Raw genomic sequence first — 17,383 nt, 5'->3', positions numbered from 1 at the left:
ATTGAAAAAACAAGTGTAACAGAATTCACAAAAAGATGCCAAGCCTGCCTCTTCAACATTTCTGTTCAATCAGCCTACCTTTTTTGCTCAGAATTTTTTTTCTTTTTTTTAAATCTATAAGCTTACTTGCCATTTAAAAAAAAATCCCATGATTTCAATAATGAAGTGATGCTTTAGGGGCATAACAACTCACAAAATGGCTATCACAGGAATTATAGGCGGTCACAAAATATTAGAGAGGGAAAGAGGGAAGACAATGAGGGAGAATGTGGGATGGAAGGAGAAAAACCCCTCCATTCCCAAAACTAATATTTCCCCCACAATTAGATGAACAGATGACAACTTCTCCCCTGCCCTGTGTAGCTGAAGATGGGACAATTCCCCCCAGCCAGCCTGATGTCCCAAGAAAGCATGATTTCACCTACAGCCAGCTGCTTTTTCACAATATTTTCCCCAAACTTAAGCAGATGAGAAAACAGATCCATTCAGTAGTAAAGGCATCACAAACACCTCAGCACTGCCCACTTTGGGACTGCAGCTACATGAAATGTATTTTGATCTTAAACATTTAAAGATAAACTGTTCTATTTTAAGAAAATCTGTAACTGTATACAAATCCAAAGGGCAGCATAACTAACTCTACACAAATGAGTACCTTTCTGATTCTGATATTTATTTATACAGGCACACTTAAATAAATACATACATATTTATATCTACATAATTAACATGTCTTTGAATCCAGTAATTGTTATATATAAACTTCAGCATTCAAGTTTACATACAGAAACTGAATCCAGATCAGGCAAAACTGTCACAGCAAGTGCAAAATCTTCATTGTTTTCAGACTTAGGCAAGATATCTGAAAGAATTATGCAATTAGCAAATTTAGCCAATTACTTCATTAAAAATAGTCCAAAGCCAGCTATACATTTTTAAGACTTGGAACTTCAATTTAATGTTAAGCCCCATATTTTCAGGACACATATACAATAGCTTAGTTGCCCAAAAGAGAGAGATGAATGTGGCCTGACTAAGAGTAGCAAATCTATTCCCATCTTTTCAGTTTCACCTCTCTTCATCTGAAAGTAGGCACACTTGAAGAATATGACTAAGATCCCGAAACATATTACTTTAGACTACCTTCACCATTTAAAATATTAAGATAAAAAATGAAATATACCTTTGATTTTCCTGGCTTCTTTAATGATTTTCTGAAGTTTATTCATTTCTGCATCATATTCTTCATAATTAATATTTCTAGCTTCAACTTTAGGAGCTTGAAATAAAGAAGGATCAGTACCAAGGTAAGAACATTGTAGATGGCCACTATCACTCAGTGTAACTATCACACCTTTCAAATTTCTGCACAAAGGAAAAAAAAATAGAATATCATATTGTAACAATACGAATAGAACTCTTTTATTACCATTCAGTTAAGAAATACTTATTTTCTTAAAATAGTACACACACAGAAAGAAGGGACAGAACTATTTTTATTGGTTTACTTCCAGTAAATTCATTTATGGAGCCTATTACATAATTATATGCTTAAAAGAAAAAAAAAATCCTATACTAAACTACCTTAAAAAGAGAAAAAACAGGAAAAATACAGAATGTATACATATAAAGAAAAATAATAAGAAAATGGAAAGCTATTCAAGTATCAAAATCATATTCATTTTTCAATTTCATCATTATGATTTAAGTAATAAATTAAGCCTAGAATACAGAGAATCATATTGTTCAGTCTTGTGTCTCCTTCAACATAATAATTCAAAGGCTGAGATTTGAAATTTTATTAAGCCAACTTTTAGAATCTGATTACATCATCACTTTTCAGAGAAATCTGTTTGATCTTTGACTATTATAAAATAGAAACATAGAGACTTTAAAGCTAACTATAATAACACAAAAACAATATATGTCTAAATACTGTTGAAAGTCAGTGACCATAGGGTTAAAAGATAGTAACACAATAACTGTAAGACAGCTATAAAATCAAAATCTGTAAAAAGCTTTTCTAAATAATTTTATTGAATTTTAAAATATTATAATTAACATGTCTTAAAAGATGTTACATATTAATATTAACATGTAAACTATATACAGTGGTACCTCGGGTCATGAACGCTTCTGTTCACGACCAATTCGGGTCACGAACAGCACCATTCGCAAAATTTTGCTTCCGTTCGCGAACTCCGCATCGGGTGACGAACAGGATCTGCGGCCATTTTCCCTGCTGACACACGTAGTCGTGGCTTCCTGTAGGGAGGGGGACTCTCCCTCCAAACAATAACTGCCTTCCCACCCGCCTTCCTGTCCTCCACGCCTCAAGCAAGGTTAGTGTTCTCTCTCTTCATACTGTACTGTACTGTACTTTGTGTCATATTTTTATGGTTTAAAAAAAAAATACATATGTTTCAGAACGGATTAACCGTATTTACATTGAACCTTATGGGAAAATTTGATTCAGGTCGCGACCAAAATCGGTTGGTGACTAAATTCGTAGGGGTCAGAACGGATTAACCATATTTACATTGAACCTTATGGGAAAATTTGATTCGGGTCGCAACCAATTCGGGTCGCAACCAGAGTCGCGGAGCGAATTAAGTTCGTGATCCGAGGTACCACTGTACCTATATTACTATTGTATAAGAGACAATATACTTTAGAAGGAAAAAAACTATCCTATTATATACTAAGTCATATTCTTAAAGAGAAAAAAATCCTACACTAAAACACTTAAAAAGGAAAAAAAAGGCAACCCCCGCACAGAAAACATTAATAATAATAATAATAATAATAATAATAATAATAATAATTTAAACTAAATAAAAAATGCAAGAAAGAAAAGGGGAAAGCCCATTAATAAAAATGTCAGGCTATATTATAGAAATTATAGTTTCTAGTTTTTCAATTTCATCATTATGATTTAATATTTAAATAATAAAGTAAACCTTGACTATAAGAATTCATATTGTCCAATCTTATGTCTCCTTTAACATAAAACTAATTCAAAGGTTAAGTTAACAAATTTCAATAAACCAACTTTTACAATCTGCCATGCAAGCATTTTTCTAGAAGTACATAATTTTCTTTTTCACAACAGTCCAAAGTGCTCCAAAGGATGAGAGATTCCAGATTTCTGAGATACAATTTAACAAAACATTGACATCTTTGACTTTAACTGCTTTCCAAGAACCTAATTCACCATAGTGATAATACATGATAATGAAATTATAAGTGGATATGCCTCTAACACAATCAGCAAAGTTCCTTCAAATGTATTACATCTCCAGTATAAGAACTATACCAACAATCCTTTTAAAGCATTCTTTGAAGGGTCTGTTTATCATTTAATAAAAACATTAAACTAAAATAACATTTTTATACCTATATTTCTATTCAACTAGAAATATCTAGTTGAATAAAGTAGTTCAGTATCTGTAAGAACTTTATTATTTGGAGTAGATCTTGTACAAATACAGGTAATCCTCAGTTACGACCATTCATTCAGCAACCATTCAAAGTTATAATGGCACTGAACAAATGGTACTAACATTGGGTCCTCGTAGTTCCAGCTGATGCAGCATCCCCGTGATCACATGACCACAATCTGGGTTCTTGGTGCTCAGCTCGCAATTATGATGTCGCAGTGAGCCACGGTCACATGATCGCAATTTTGGAAATTGCAGTCATATGAGGTCCTTGCTTAGCGACCTGCACAGTCCTTGTTTAACAACAGCAACCTGGACTGCAAGAACTGCTGTCGCTAAGTGACACAGTCACATGACATCACACTTTATAACTGCATCACTTAGCAATGGCAATTCCGGTCCCAATTCCTGTCATAAGCCAAGGACTACCTGTATGGAACTAAATGAAAATGGTATCATTCACTAGATATTGGACAAAAAGGTCATTTTTTCCCCTGATCCTTTTGGAAAATAAATTGCTCACAATGCTTACATAACCATTAGGTCTTTGATCAAGTGAGACTTTCACATAGCACTTTTTAATAAGAGAAGGAAACAGTAGATCATCTGCCAGACTCACACTGTAGATACCATTTCCTGCTAATGGTAAATACTGATCAATGTTGGCACATTTTAGCTAATGTGCCACAAATACAATGAAAGCCCAGTTTTACCCAAACATGCTTACACTACTATATGCAAATTAGGATCTATAATCTGCAGATTAATCATAAAAACCAATTTATTGTGTGTATATCCCACTAACTAGGAAATACATGCAAAGTACTGATAGAATATTTTAACAAATATAAATGTTTTGAAAAGTTTTGGTAATAAGATAACACAAGCATCATTAGAGATGAATTATTAAAACTACAAATCCATAAATTACTTGGATGCTTTAAGAAAGAAATCATCTCTACTATGTTGTACTACTTTTATGGTTTTTGCAACTCATTATGGTATATTAATAGATATTCCTTTCTCAAACTAGGGATAATACCATGTTATGGTAATAACAGAAACATATAAAATTTAAGAATGTTTAAACTCGAAGAAGAGCACCTGGATGCCCTTATATTTGGTTTGCAATTACTGCTTGATTAAATCTGAACATTTTTCCAGCTAAAACAATATTTAATGGCTATTATAATTTTCTCCTAGAAAATTCTCTTCACTTGCAAAAAGGAGGTCAAACATATTTCGCCTCAATTACTAATTACAATTTAGAATAGTTAATGTCCACATCTTTTATTTCCTATTTCCATTACCTCAATCCAAAAACATTCTTTAAGTATATAAAGACTGCTGAAATACTGAATTAAAAAGATGTTGGTACAAAGTATTACCAAGAACTAAACATTTATAGAGCATGGAATGTTCTTGCTTCTGCCAAGCCCTATCTTGTTTCAAAATCATCTGAACTTAGTTACCAATTCACTCAATTAATATATTTGCTTAATCTATTGAAAATAATAATGAAGGGATAAACTGTACATCATGTAAAAGATTTAGATGGATCTTCTGGCTTTTTTTTTCTAGTAGTTGCTAATTTCTCCACATAATCCATAAAGCTGTAGTGGATAGGTATTTGTTCCCAAGGTTTTTTTTTTTTTTTTTTTTAATGAAAATCCCCTTGAAGTCCTATTTGCTTTGTTGAGTAAAATAAATATACTTGTATTCCCTATTCAGTTATGAAACAGACAGCAATTGAAAAGGGTAACAGAAAGAGCACCAATATAAAAAATTGGCAGCCCACTGTGACTATATAGAAGAAGAAGAAAAAAAAAAAGAAATCAAGAGATGCATCTACCTATAAATTGCACCTGACCTAGATGTTCTAAATTAATGCTTTTCAATCAAGGAATATAGTTTTCCAAAGGTACTACCATCCATGTTGTACTTTTAAAAAAATTAAACATATGAAAGCAAATGTTGACTACTGTATATCCAATAAATTAAAAATTAGATAACAATGACTCTCCCATGATGATCATAAAACTAATCCATTAAAAAGTGTATTATGTGAGTGTGTGCACTCATGTCCTCAGCTGGATAGCTAGTAAGAAAAATCTCCAAAGCAAAGCAGCAATATTTGGTTAATAGTTAAAGTGTTGGAATAAGACTGGAGATATACAGGTTCAACTCCACTCTCAGCTAGGTGACTTTGAGCTAGTTACTCTCTCTCAGTCCAGCCTAACTCCAGGATTGTTGCTATAAGAAAAAAATCAGAAAAAGGAGTCCTATCTATACTACTTTGATCTCCTTGAAGAAAAGTGGGATATAACAAATAAATAAATACATTACAGTTATCAGTGTTATCCATTCAATATCACAACGCTAAAACATATACTGTAATAACATTGTTTCTGTATATTAACTGAAGTGAAAGAAAGACGACAACGTAACATAATATAACCATTGCCAGAGGAGCAATCATATTAAACTTTTGGAACAAAACAAACAAGAAGTCTTGTATATCTCAAACACTAGCAAATTTATTATGGTATAAGCTTTCTCAGATCTCAATTCATCTGATCAAGCAATATAGCTGAACAAGCGCCAGTCAAGGACAATTAAATTCAAATCAAAATTTATTCTAGGAAAAAAAAATAATAATTCTAAGCTAAAATTATGCTAGGGCTACGTACAGTAATTTCCCCAGTCGTACTGCCACAGGAATATGAGGAAGCTGAGTTGCCCACTTTAGAGTCACATCTTGATAAATATGTAGGATGCTGTTGTGATTTCCAATCAGTGTGTTTATGACAGTCCCAGACACTACAATATATATGCAAGGAGTTTAGGGAAGATTTTATATTCATATTTCTTTTAGCTATTTTTCTTCTTTTAAGAGGCATAGGTTACACAAATATACATGAAATAACTAATTTCAACTCATTAAATGTACAAAAAAAGTATAACTCCTAGAAATATCAAGACTATATTTTGGTCACTAAGATCAAAATTTGTGAATCCATTGTAGTTTCAAACAGTTGATAAACTAGAAAGGAATATTAAATACATCTGTAACAAAAAATTTAAGTTTGGACAAATGAGATATGGTACAATTTTTGTAATAAAAAGATTTATAGTTGCTTGGTTTAAATTTAACAATGTAACCCTGCTAAGAATGGGTAAAAATATATTAACTAAAAGCCACATAGAACATCATAATCAAATTCCCTATATATGAATAAAACCCTTAAATATAAATGCTCTTAATTTGGTTCAAAAATATTGAACTCAGAATCACACCACTGAGTCCATTTTAAGAATCTGATGTTCACGTGTAGACATCCATTTATTTTAGTAAAATAACAGCAAGCCCTGCTTCTATAGTTCAAAACCAAAATGTATTTGTAGATTATAATATAATGAATCCACAGAATATTTGTATGTACTCAAAAAGCACTGAAGGTTAAAGATACTGTTACAAACAAATAATATTTACAAGTGTATAATTTTGGTTGACATGCTAGAATTAGAACTCGTAAAAACTGTTTTACTTAGTCACTGTTTTTGTTCACCAACCTGAGTATGGAAGAAAACAACTTGGGCTGTGGTCAAGCTTTTTAATGAACCGAATTTGTCCATTATCTTTAAGGCAAAAGAAATTTCTCTCCCCAAGAACAAACACGCTGGAAACAAGCTGATTGAATGAAACAACACATATGTCCAGGGCTTGCTCCCCAATGTTTGAAATCCAGTCCACCTTAAACAGATGAAGAGACACAAAGTACAGCAGTGTGGAGTATATTTTAACAGCAGCTTTAAATTCACTTCAAATAAAATTGTTTTTCAACCTGAGATAAATGCCACATAGTAGAACCACAATGGTATACATTAGTTTCATTCTTACAGCATATTTCATTGTTTAAGTAAAGGAACAAGCTTCATAAAGCACAAGATCAGTTTCATATCATAGGGTACATGAGAGACTAAAATTAACTGGACCAGCTTCCATTAAAGTAATGGGATTTCAACTAATTTAGCTTGTCTCAGCCTATAAAATTACCTATTATAAGAAATGTTTTAAAACCATTACTTTTTAGTTTTGATTTCTCCTTGTTTTAATTGCTCTCTAGTTTCAATCAGATAAACCCTACTCCGAAAACAAAAAATTTATGTGGCAAAATACATGCCAAGAGAAGATAAAAGTTGTACAAAATATACCCAAATGATGCAAAACAAAGAAAATATAATGGCCTGGTATAGATAACAGGAAATGAAACTTTAGCTTACTTTTTCTAGTACTCAACATTTCAACAGTTCCTTTTAAAATTACATCAAGTTTAAAAATGTAACTGCTTGTTTTCCCTTACTGATATGGAGGATCTCTTTTTAGGAAAATCAACACAAGCCCTATGACTGAATTGAGGACTGTGACTACATAAATTAATTTACAGTATAATCCTATGCACATCTGTGCACAAGAAACCTTTCTTAAACTCAGTGGGATTTATTCCCAAGAAAGTGTTTGTAGGATTATGGTTAGGGTTTGTAGTTAAGTGTAGCTAAGCAATAGCACTGATTATTTATACCAGAAAAGGCAATGAGCTCCCTGCAGCCCTCCAGCTTAATTTTTGAATCCCTGTTACGGTCCAATGCTGCATTACAAAATTTTGGCAGCAAAACAATCATTGTTAGTGCTATTATATTTGCATTTTTTGCTGAAACTAAAAGCAGAACCTCCATAGTCTTAACATAGTTGTTTTGCCTTAACTCTGTCTAAAAGAAAAATCTCCTCAAAGGTAAAAGGTTTTTTTAAAGTAAAAAACGTTTTATTTAAGCACCATACTGATCTATACAGCTAAATTTACCACAAGTTTTTTTCCAGATCCAATTTTTTGTTGCTCAGTTTCTTGGGTTTCAGCATCTTTTGCTAATGCAAGCACTTGGTACCTGTAGTTTAAACAAAAATACTTATGTAATGTGAAAACAAGGAAAATGTTATACTAGAATACACACAAAAAGAACATAACATAATACTGTTTCACTTGTATGTATTTATATTTTAACTTTAACAGCAACCAAGGAACATCTGTCTAAAAACAGGTACAGGTAGAAGGAGGGTGGGTTCTGTGAATGCACTGATGACCACTGAAATAATTATAATGAGGCGGCCTGTTCTTTGTGGAGTCTGTGTATCACACAAATGAGTAATTAGTGGAACTTTCAACAGGTAATTAAAAAGTTCCCTAGAAGAAAATGCAAGTCAACATGGCTCAGCTAAAAGATGTTAGTCTTGCAGAGAGATCCAAACAATAGTGCCATAGAAATGTGGATGGCTGAAACCACTTCACTATTTTGCAAAGACCAGGAGCAAGAACACTTGACACAAAGTCAGAGACTCTTCTGAAGTTTGTTGATCTACAAGCTAGTAGCACAGACTCAAAACAGAAGTAATCCGGTTGGGAAAGAAACAACAAAAAAGCTATTTGTCAGAAGTATACAAAATCACAGATTTCCAAAAGTTGGGCTCCAAGACAGCGTATTCTCTGCTGCTTTGACTTCAATATTCACATTCTTCTATGAACAGGAAAAATACGCATGCCTTCCCTGCTGAAAAGCGGGGCTTTTGGACAAGGGAAGCAATCTCAAAAGCCATTTAGCATTATCCCTTGCCTCCCTGTGAAAGAAAAATTTGAACATCAAAAGAGGGATTTGAGTGGCTAGATAGCTTGCTGCCAATGTATCTGGTTTCAGAAAGAAAATAAACCAAAATCTACACCAGTTCCTCAGGATCACTGCTGGCACTGAGAGTAAGTGGAGTGCATGCCCATGTTTTTAGCAGCTTTCCATTTTTTAAACTCTGCTCGTGTCATCATCTGTTTTTGTCTCATGTGGAACAACCTTCCTGGAACAACTCAAAGATATCAAATCAATATCAAATCAAATATTTCAGTCTTTAACCAGCATGGCATTATACAATCAACCCCACAATCTGGTAACATAGTCACACACAGAAACACAGAGCTTGAATATGAATTCACTAAGATAACATAATAAGACAACATATTTATTTCTGCTAATACTGTAACTAGAATAATAATTATTATTAGCATTGAAAGATACAGAACAGATACGTTTCTGTAGCATTCACACTTGGAATTACAGTCAAACTACAATCCGCCATACTACTATATTTATAATACTTTAAAATAATTGAGCCTGGAGCAGCCATTTAAGCCATCCAATCCAATCCACTGTGGATTAAACTATTCCCAAAAAATGGTTGACTAGCCTCTACTTGAACAACACATCCATTCTGGATAACTGATTACACTGTCAGACTACTCTTACTGTTAAGGAAGCTACTTCTAACATTCAGCTGAATATTTCTTCTAGGAACTTAAATCCATTATTCCATGACCTACACTCAGCAATGATAAATAATTCTTAACCTTCTATATCACATAACTTCTGATATTTGAAGAATGTTATATTACACCTTTGTAAAAATACATATTCCCAATTCCTTCCTTTACAGAATTTAGCAGAACTACAGATTTAATCACTAAAAGGTACTTGCAGCACAAATGAAACACCTCTCTACAACACCTTAAACTAAAGCAGCAGGTATTCCCCATTTATGTGTTTTTATTTTAGGTTTCCAAAGTGAAGAAATTTGCATTTCGGACTGTTACTTTTAGTTCATTTCACTAGCCTATTTTAGAGTAGTAAAGATGGCCTTGAAGACATTTGCAACAGTCATCACCAGCTTAGCCCTGGAAGGGAGGAAGGAGTGAGGAAGAAACTTAAGATTGCCTTACCTTGATTCTCTTTAGAATGGGGGGGGGGGGAATCTCTGTCACACTTTCAAGTTTCTGTTATTAAACTGTGCAACAATATAAATGGTGAAGAATCCAGGGCTTGGGACTGAACTTTGTAGAATTCTACTCAACACCCTGCTCCATTTTGATGAATAACCATTGCTGGTTCCTCATTTCTTAGCACAGTCTCTTTGAAGTACAATTTTCAAGCCATCTATGTATTTGTTATACCATCTAGACCACCTTTAACTAACTTCATTCATTCATTCATTCATTCATTCATTCATTCATTCATTCATTCATTCATTCATTCTATATGCTGCCCATCTCCCCCTACTTACTGTCAGACTATCACAGGGTACCTTATCAAATGCTTGGCTGACATCAAGATATATTTACTCAATGTCATTTATGCTTTAGTCAACTTTGATAAGATTACTGTAATGTGCATTACAGGGGGCTATGCTTAAAAAGGAAGATACAGCTAGTCCAGAATGCAGCAGCTTAAATAGTTATGGGTCACAAGACATTAATATAACACCTCTCTTTTGAGAGTTGCATTGGTTGCCAATAGGCTTCAGGGTGCATTTCAAAGTGGTGGTTATCACCTTTAATGCCCTTCATTGTTCAGGGCCTGGATATCTACAGGATCACTTTCTCTCAATAACATGTGCCTGCTTGGTAAAATATAGTATGGAAGATTCTTTGTATGCCCCTCAATCAGAGACTGGCATCTACAGACCAAGGAAATATGTTTTTCGGTCATAGCCCCACACCTTGGGAATAGTATCACAGATGGCCCCCTCCCTCATCTTCATAAAGTCTATTTCACTACACCTCAGGGGAAGGCTCTATGACTATTGCTGTGCATGAATAATTATTTTTATTTTTGGAATGTCTGATTCTTGATAGACAGACGTTTTATAATGTATGACCTTGGTTTTAATTTTTTATTATTATGTATTTATTTCAACCTTAATTATGGATTTGAGGAGTTGTACCCTGCTCAGTCAGTTGATTAGAGTGTCCCTTAAGTCTGATAAATAAATATTACACCTACATAATTCCTACAAACTACTATGGAAATTACTTGATCAAAAAATGTGATAGTGAATCTGATAAGACTAAGGCAAAACCATGCTGATTTCTGGTAATTAACACATCACTTTCAAGGTCAACCTCCTTTTAATCTGTTCTAGTATTGTCAGACTGATCTCTCTATAGTTTTCTGTTTTTTTCTTTTTCTGACTATAGGGATGCCCTTCTCCGGTCATCTTGCACTTCAACCATTTCTCTATGATTTCTCAAGGATAACACCTAAACTTTACATAAACCTTTTGGGAGGCCATCAGCAAATTCCTTCAATACCCAAGGATGCAATTAATCTGGCTCTGGAGAGTTAAATTGAAAGTAGATATATACTCCTTGCTCTGTCCATCTCAGCTTCAATCCCTAGACTTAACTCTTCATCCTGCACTTTAGAAAAGCTTTCTTCTCTAAAAAGAAGTGTTGGCAACAGACCAGGCATAGCTGGCAAGAAAAAAGGACAGAACTATGTTGAAATAACATTTCATGAATGCTTTTCTTATAGCCCTCTTTATTCACTAGGATAAGATGATCCTTGATCTCTGGAAACCTCTACAGTGAAGAATGGAAAATGTAGCAGTTGTGCCCTCTAAGTGTATGTTTTCTGCAGAGATATCCTTTCCATTACAAATTCTTTCATCTTCAGAAGGTTCCTGAAAGACATTCTGTAGAAATGCAGAATCATATCTGTGATGCACAGATACCACAAAGAAGAACCTGTAAAACTTAAAGTGGTTCTCAGGCATTTAGGGATATGGAAACTTAGGAAGCAGGATACTTCATAGTACTCAGTAATGTTAGAATATTTTGAATATTTGGATGTAGCCACTGGCAGAAATTACATAGTTAGCTAGGTGGAGCATTAATTAAGTCAAGACTGAGATTTTCATTAGGTATAAATCATCCTGAAAACTTGATATAAATATGTGTTAAAGAGCAGCAGGTATAATGTCTAAAAGTACCTGTAGCTCTCAACCTGTCGACAGGAAGAGACGGTAATGAAGGAATCTGTTCGAGAACTGTATGTCAACGGACCAGGAAGAAGAAAGCCAGGAAGAAAACGGCCAAACGAATAGCTTTCTTGTTCAAACAGCATAAGCATTCCATCCACAGACTGTATACAGATCAAATCTTGACCTAAATAAAATAAAAAGAAGCAAAGCAGTGACCTTCTACTTTAACCCCTTCCTCTCCAAAAAGTTGCTGAAATTCTATGATTGTAAGAGCATATGCTTCTGTATTTGTTGAATGTACACTATACTTATACATCTCTCAAGAAAGATTGACATAACCAAGTAATGAAAAATTACTGAAGTTATTTGTCAGGTTCTTCAGGCCAGAAAGTGAGCCTCCCAGGATAAAGAAAGTTAAATGCTCCAACTAGTTATAGTTATAGTCATTCACTTTAAATGTATGGCATCTCTTCAAAAGTTTTTTTTAAAAAAACAAAAAACAAAGAAACCTACTAAAATGTCAAGGAATGTTTTCAAAAATTTGCAATAAGAAATTACTGTATTTGGTATTAATAAAATCCATTGTTAAGTGACAGAAATTCTGGTCCCAATTGCCATTGTAATTTGAGGACTACCTGTATATGTCAGAACCTGCATCAACCAACAATTGTCAATTTACAAAGCATAGCAGTCAATGGGAGTTTGTTTGATTTGCTTCTGCCAGTTGTGACTGGGGAGGGGGGCTAGTAGTTAAGGGTTGTAATAGGAGTAGTAATGGGGGATGGTGCGGAGCTTAACCTTATATGGGCAATGAGGCCAGGTCAGATTGCAGGCAAGGCCAGTGGGGGCCTGATGCCCAGGAAAGAGCTATGTATCCATGGGAGGAAGGGAAGAGGTCACCACCAGGTGAAGAGGAATTGAGGCACCAGGGCAATTAGGGCAGGGGGGATAAATAGAGAGAAATTTTTCAAGGCTTTAGTTTTAGCAATGTTTTGTTCAAAGCTACATGTACCACAAAATAAAGGAGCATTTTTCTGAACCAGGCCTGGTTGCATAAGAATTCTTTGGGATTGGGGCGTGGACATTGTGCACTTGACAGTATATCATATGCTTTAAAATGTACTTTTACTTTTATGTTTTCTTCATTATACAGTAGAAATATACAATCACTTAAACTTTTTAATTGTAAGCCGCACAGAGTCACCCTCTGGGGGAGATGGGTGGCATATAAATTTAATAATTAAATAATTAAATAAATAAATAAATAAACAAACTCTATGTGGTGGAAAAATAAATTCCCTCTTATTCTTATCATAATTTTGCTATCAGTAAAAAAAACACTTGATTCTTAAAATACCTTCAATGTGCATGGCACTTCCCCCAACCAACATAGAACACAACAGAGCAAAGAGAGAAACATGTAGAGGCAGGAATAAACAAACAAAAGAATATGAAACATATTCAATTTTGGTTATAAAGTTAAAATAGAGTAGAGGAAATGGGGTAATTCATAGAAAAGACAGATCTTAAAGAGAAATCTGAAGTTAGTAACAAGAAGGCTGTTTTAAGCCTAATGAATAGCAAGGAAAACTTTTATGCTCATGGGTTTTCAGAGGGCCTCTGGCAGATAACAGAAACAATGCCTAGAGGACAGATAGCGGAAAAGGAAGAATAAATCTGACCAAGCATGAGTACATGCCCTGGTTCAGGTCTACTCCATCGCAATAAGAGGGATGAAATTCACTTTAAGGCTCAAACTAATTTACTGATTAAATAGTGTACTGTATTGCCCAGAATACAATGTTGTTTAATGCCTGTTATGGTGGAAACTGGGGTTGGGAGACCTCCATTTGCTGTACAGCTAACTTGCATGTATTCTCATGCAGCATCACAATTAATCTAGTAAGATGGAGATCCACAGAGGTATTTATTAGTTTCTCCCACAATACTTTCCTAGAGAGCAAATCAAAAGCCACCTTTATATCTATGAAGGCAGCATAAAGGGCATTTTGAGATCAAGAGGAATATTTTTTTTGCCAGATGGTTTAAAATAATAGATGTATCTATGGTAGATCATCTTATTCTAAAAGCTGTTTGCTCATCAGCCAAGACTTGCTTTTGTTCTAATTAGCCACTGAGTTTCTCATCCAGATGTTTAGCATAACATTTACTGATAGCATTCAGAAAGCTGATCAGAAAGAAATAAGCTACACTATATCACCTTTCTTAAAGACTGAAATTTTTAGTATAACAGCCCAAGTGTTTAGGCATCTGAATGATCAACAAATGGGAAGTGAGAAGCCAATATGGGGGTCCACCAGTTGACCCAGAGAAAAAACTAATGCAGTTTTACAGAAATCAAATTTCCACCAGCTGCTTTTCCATTTCTTAAATGAGCTGTAAGCTTAAAATAAATATTTGTATTTATATTACACAAAAAGTTATAAAAGTTATCTCCGGAACTGCCATATTATATTATCATGATTTACAAAACAAACAAACAAAAAACCAGTTACATTTTCTCTATAACTGTAACCGATAAAGGCCTCATATATCATATCATAAGATTTTATCCCTTTAAGCCTCTGGGACACCATTTTCACTAACAACTTTAATGAAATTATTTATTCCCATCAGAACACATTTACTTCACTAATATTTTGAAGTTTGTTTCAGATTTCCACATGGTGGTAATTTTAAGGCTTTCCTGTTCCTTCAATAGTAAAAGCCATCTATCTTTCTTGGAAATGTAAACTCTTCACAGTTTAAGTCAGTGAACAAATGCTTCCCATTACTAAATTCAATAATTTTAACAGAATTATAGGTTTAACATGTAGAAATCTTAAAGCATTTTTTGAACAGGCCAATTGTTTCAGAGTTATGACTTCCTTAAATTCGTACAATGAGACATGTTTTTCAAATTATAGAGCAGGATATATGACTTCTGTTCAACTTAGGTATTATTGTTCATAATATTAGAAACAGTTCTATGTACATACACAGAAATGTTCCTATAGACCTGGGTGCAAACATTTCAAAACCTTTACAGCTAAATGAATATTTATCAAGTCCAAAATATCGAATGATAAATAACGATTCATAATTTTCTAATATTATGTTCAATTGGATAAATATCCAAAATAAATTAACATTAATAATTAAAGTAAGAATGTTGTAGCTCACTTAAAGTTCCAGATACTCTGACACAAGACCCAAGGTGATATGAAAAAAATCTGCTGATGTATGCATATTTAAAATTAAAATCCATGAGGGAAAAGAGACAGAGAAGGAAAGACAGTGTGCATATATGGATGTTTATATATGACAACCAGTGTAGTGTAGTAGTTAAAGTACTGGCCTGGAAGTGGGGAGACTCAAGTCCTTCTCCTTCCTTAGGCATGGAAACCAGCTGGTCTATTTTGGGCTAGTCACTCTCCCTCACCTCTTGATTGGAAAGTCAAAAAACATCTATGTACCAACCCACACTGAACCAGCATGGTAGATTACAGTCCATAATCTTCAATGAAGAGGCCTTCAACTACAGTGGATTGATTTGGCCTGATGATGATTAATAAGCATGCATGCCTTTTTGAACAGAAAACTTGGATTACCACAATACCACTCTCTGAAGAAATACAACAAAGTATTATTCTCTAAACTAACATGAATAATTAAGATAATAGCCAAACTCAAATGCTTCACTGAAAGAATGAGGGCACAATTTTAAAGTTTAAATACCAATTCTTATATTCAGACTATTTCAAAAGAATTTGTTCACTCATTAATAAATGTCATAAAATAATTTTTAAACAGTTGCATCTTCTAATACCAGATTTTGGTATTAGTATAATGTGTACATTCTATCAATGGTTGGATTCTCACATTATGCTATGTCAAATGAAATACGGATGACAGAAACCTTAGATAGATTTTTTTTTTAAATTATCAAATTACGTATTTGGTCTATAACCATCATTAGCCAAGTTTGCAAAATACCATAAAACATTATTTTCATGGGACAAAATTTCATGGCTTAATTTCAACCCAAAGTCCAGAACTCGTTAAACTGTAGAGATCAGGCTCATAATATATATCTAGCCACCAAGAACATATTAGAAGCTTTATAAAGGCAATTAGGGTAAGAAAACTAAGTTCTATCAAGTCTATTTTTAATGAAAATTCTAAAATACAACAGAAACTAGACACAACATTCTAGCAGAGAGGATGGATTATTTACTATAATTATTGTGTCTATTAACTATAACTAAATATAATCTCCATGTTTCTGATTACAATATGTACTGAAATGAACAATAAGCTGTAACTATCAGGTTTTATGCCCTGCTTGTGAAGTTCAGTAAGATATCTAACTGGACGCTGTTGGAAACATGTCGTCAGGCTAGATGAAGTATGTCTGGAGGAGTAGGATACTTATCTTGTTACGTATAATCATACTACTGTCAGCAGTTTTACACGTCAATACTTTATAAACTCTTTAAATGATAGCTTCTTAAATGAACTGTTAAAATTACGGGTATGCAAATCGTGAGCTGGAGAAAAGTCAATCACCTAAAGTATTTTTTCATCCCAAAATGTTTTGCCTACAATATTTGGATATGGTGAGAATTTGGTCACTAGTTATCTGTAGTACAGTGGTTCGAGTCCAGCCTTCGCGTTAACAGGGTGAGCTCCTGTTTCCTCCCCAGTTCCTGTCAACCCAACAGTTCGAAAACTCACGTGAGTAGATAAATGGGTACTCTCACTCCAGTGGGAGGAAAAATACTGGCGGTGCCTTGCAAAAGGAGTTGGGAGCAGTTGCCGGGTAGCGCAACCACACTCGCCCGAAAAGGGTGCGAAGCAACGGAAACCCCGCCTCCTGCGCTCGCCAGCTGGGCTCTGCTCTAGAAAGGAGGCTCTGGCAAACCACTTCCGAAACACCTTGCCTTGAAAACTGCAAGGACTCGTCCAAGCAGTCACTGCAGAGTCGGTAACGACTGAGTGCAGATTAAAAAAAAAAAAAAAAAACTTCCAAAGTGGGGTAGGAGGTGGGGTGAGAAGTTAAGTAGACTTTTCCCCAAATAGAGTCCAG

General features: G+C 34.2%; 1 protein-coding gene across 9 annotated transcripts in view; it reads right to left on the bottom strand.

The window, feature by feature from the left end:
* Positions 1 to 17,383, bottom strand: part of BBS9 (Bardet-Biedl syndrome 9) — a 205,660-nt gene that overhangs the window by 173,999 nt on the left and 14,278 nt on the right. For all 9 annotated transcript variants that reach the window (XR_015797719.1, XR_015797720.1, XM_088149956.1 and 6 more), the window contains 6 exons: positions 12,304 to 12,478; positions 8,303 to 8,384; positions 7,014 to 7,194; positions 6,131 to 6,260; positions 1,184 to 1,365; positions 786 to 862 (listed from right to left, as the gene is read on the bottom strand). Coding sequence is in view for 7 of the 9 variants with exons in the window: in XM_088149956.1 (XP_088006082.1) it covers positions 786 to 862; positions 1,184 to 1,365; positions 6,131 to 6,260; positions 7,014 to 7,194; positions 8,303 to 8,384; positions 12,304 to 12,478 (827 nt within the window). In the remaining 2 variants the exon portion in view is untranslated. The remainder of the gene's footprint in view (positions 1 to 785; positions 863 to 1,183; positions 1,366 to 6,130; positions 6,261 to 7,013; positions 7,195 to 8,302; positions 8,385 to 12,303; positions 12,479 to 17,383) is intronic.

Source organism: Python bivittatus, unplaced genomic scaffold (assembly GCF_059951505.1).
Source record: "Python bivittatus isolate LINGU-HERP-01145 unplaced genomic scaffold, Pbiv_v1 ctg000610_np1212, whole genome shotgun sequence".
NCBI classification, from domain to species: Eukaryota; Metazoa; Chordata; class Lepidosauria; order Squamata; family Pythonidae; genus Python; species Python bivittatus.
The sequence above is the reverse complement of the archived record's forward strand: the minus strand, read 5'-3'. Positions and strand labels throughout refer to the sequence as shown.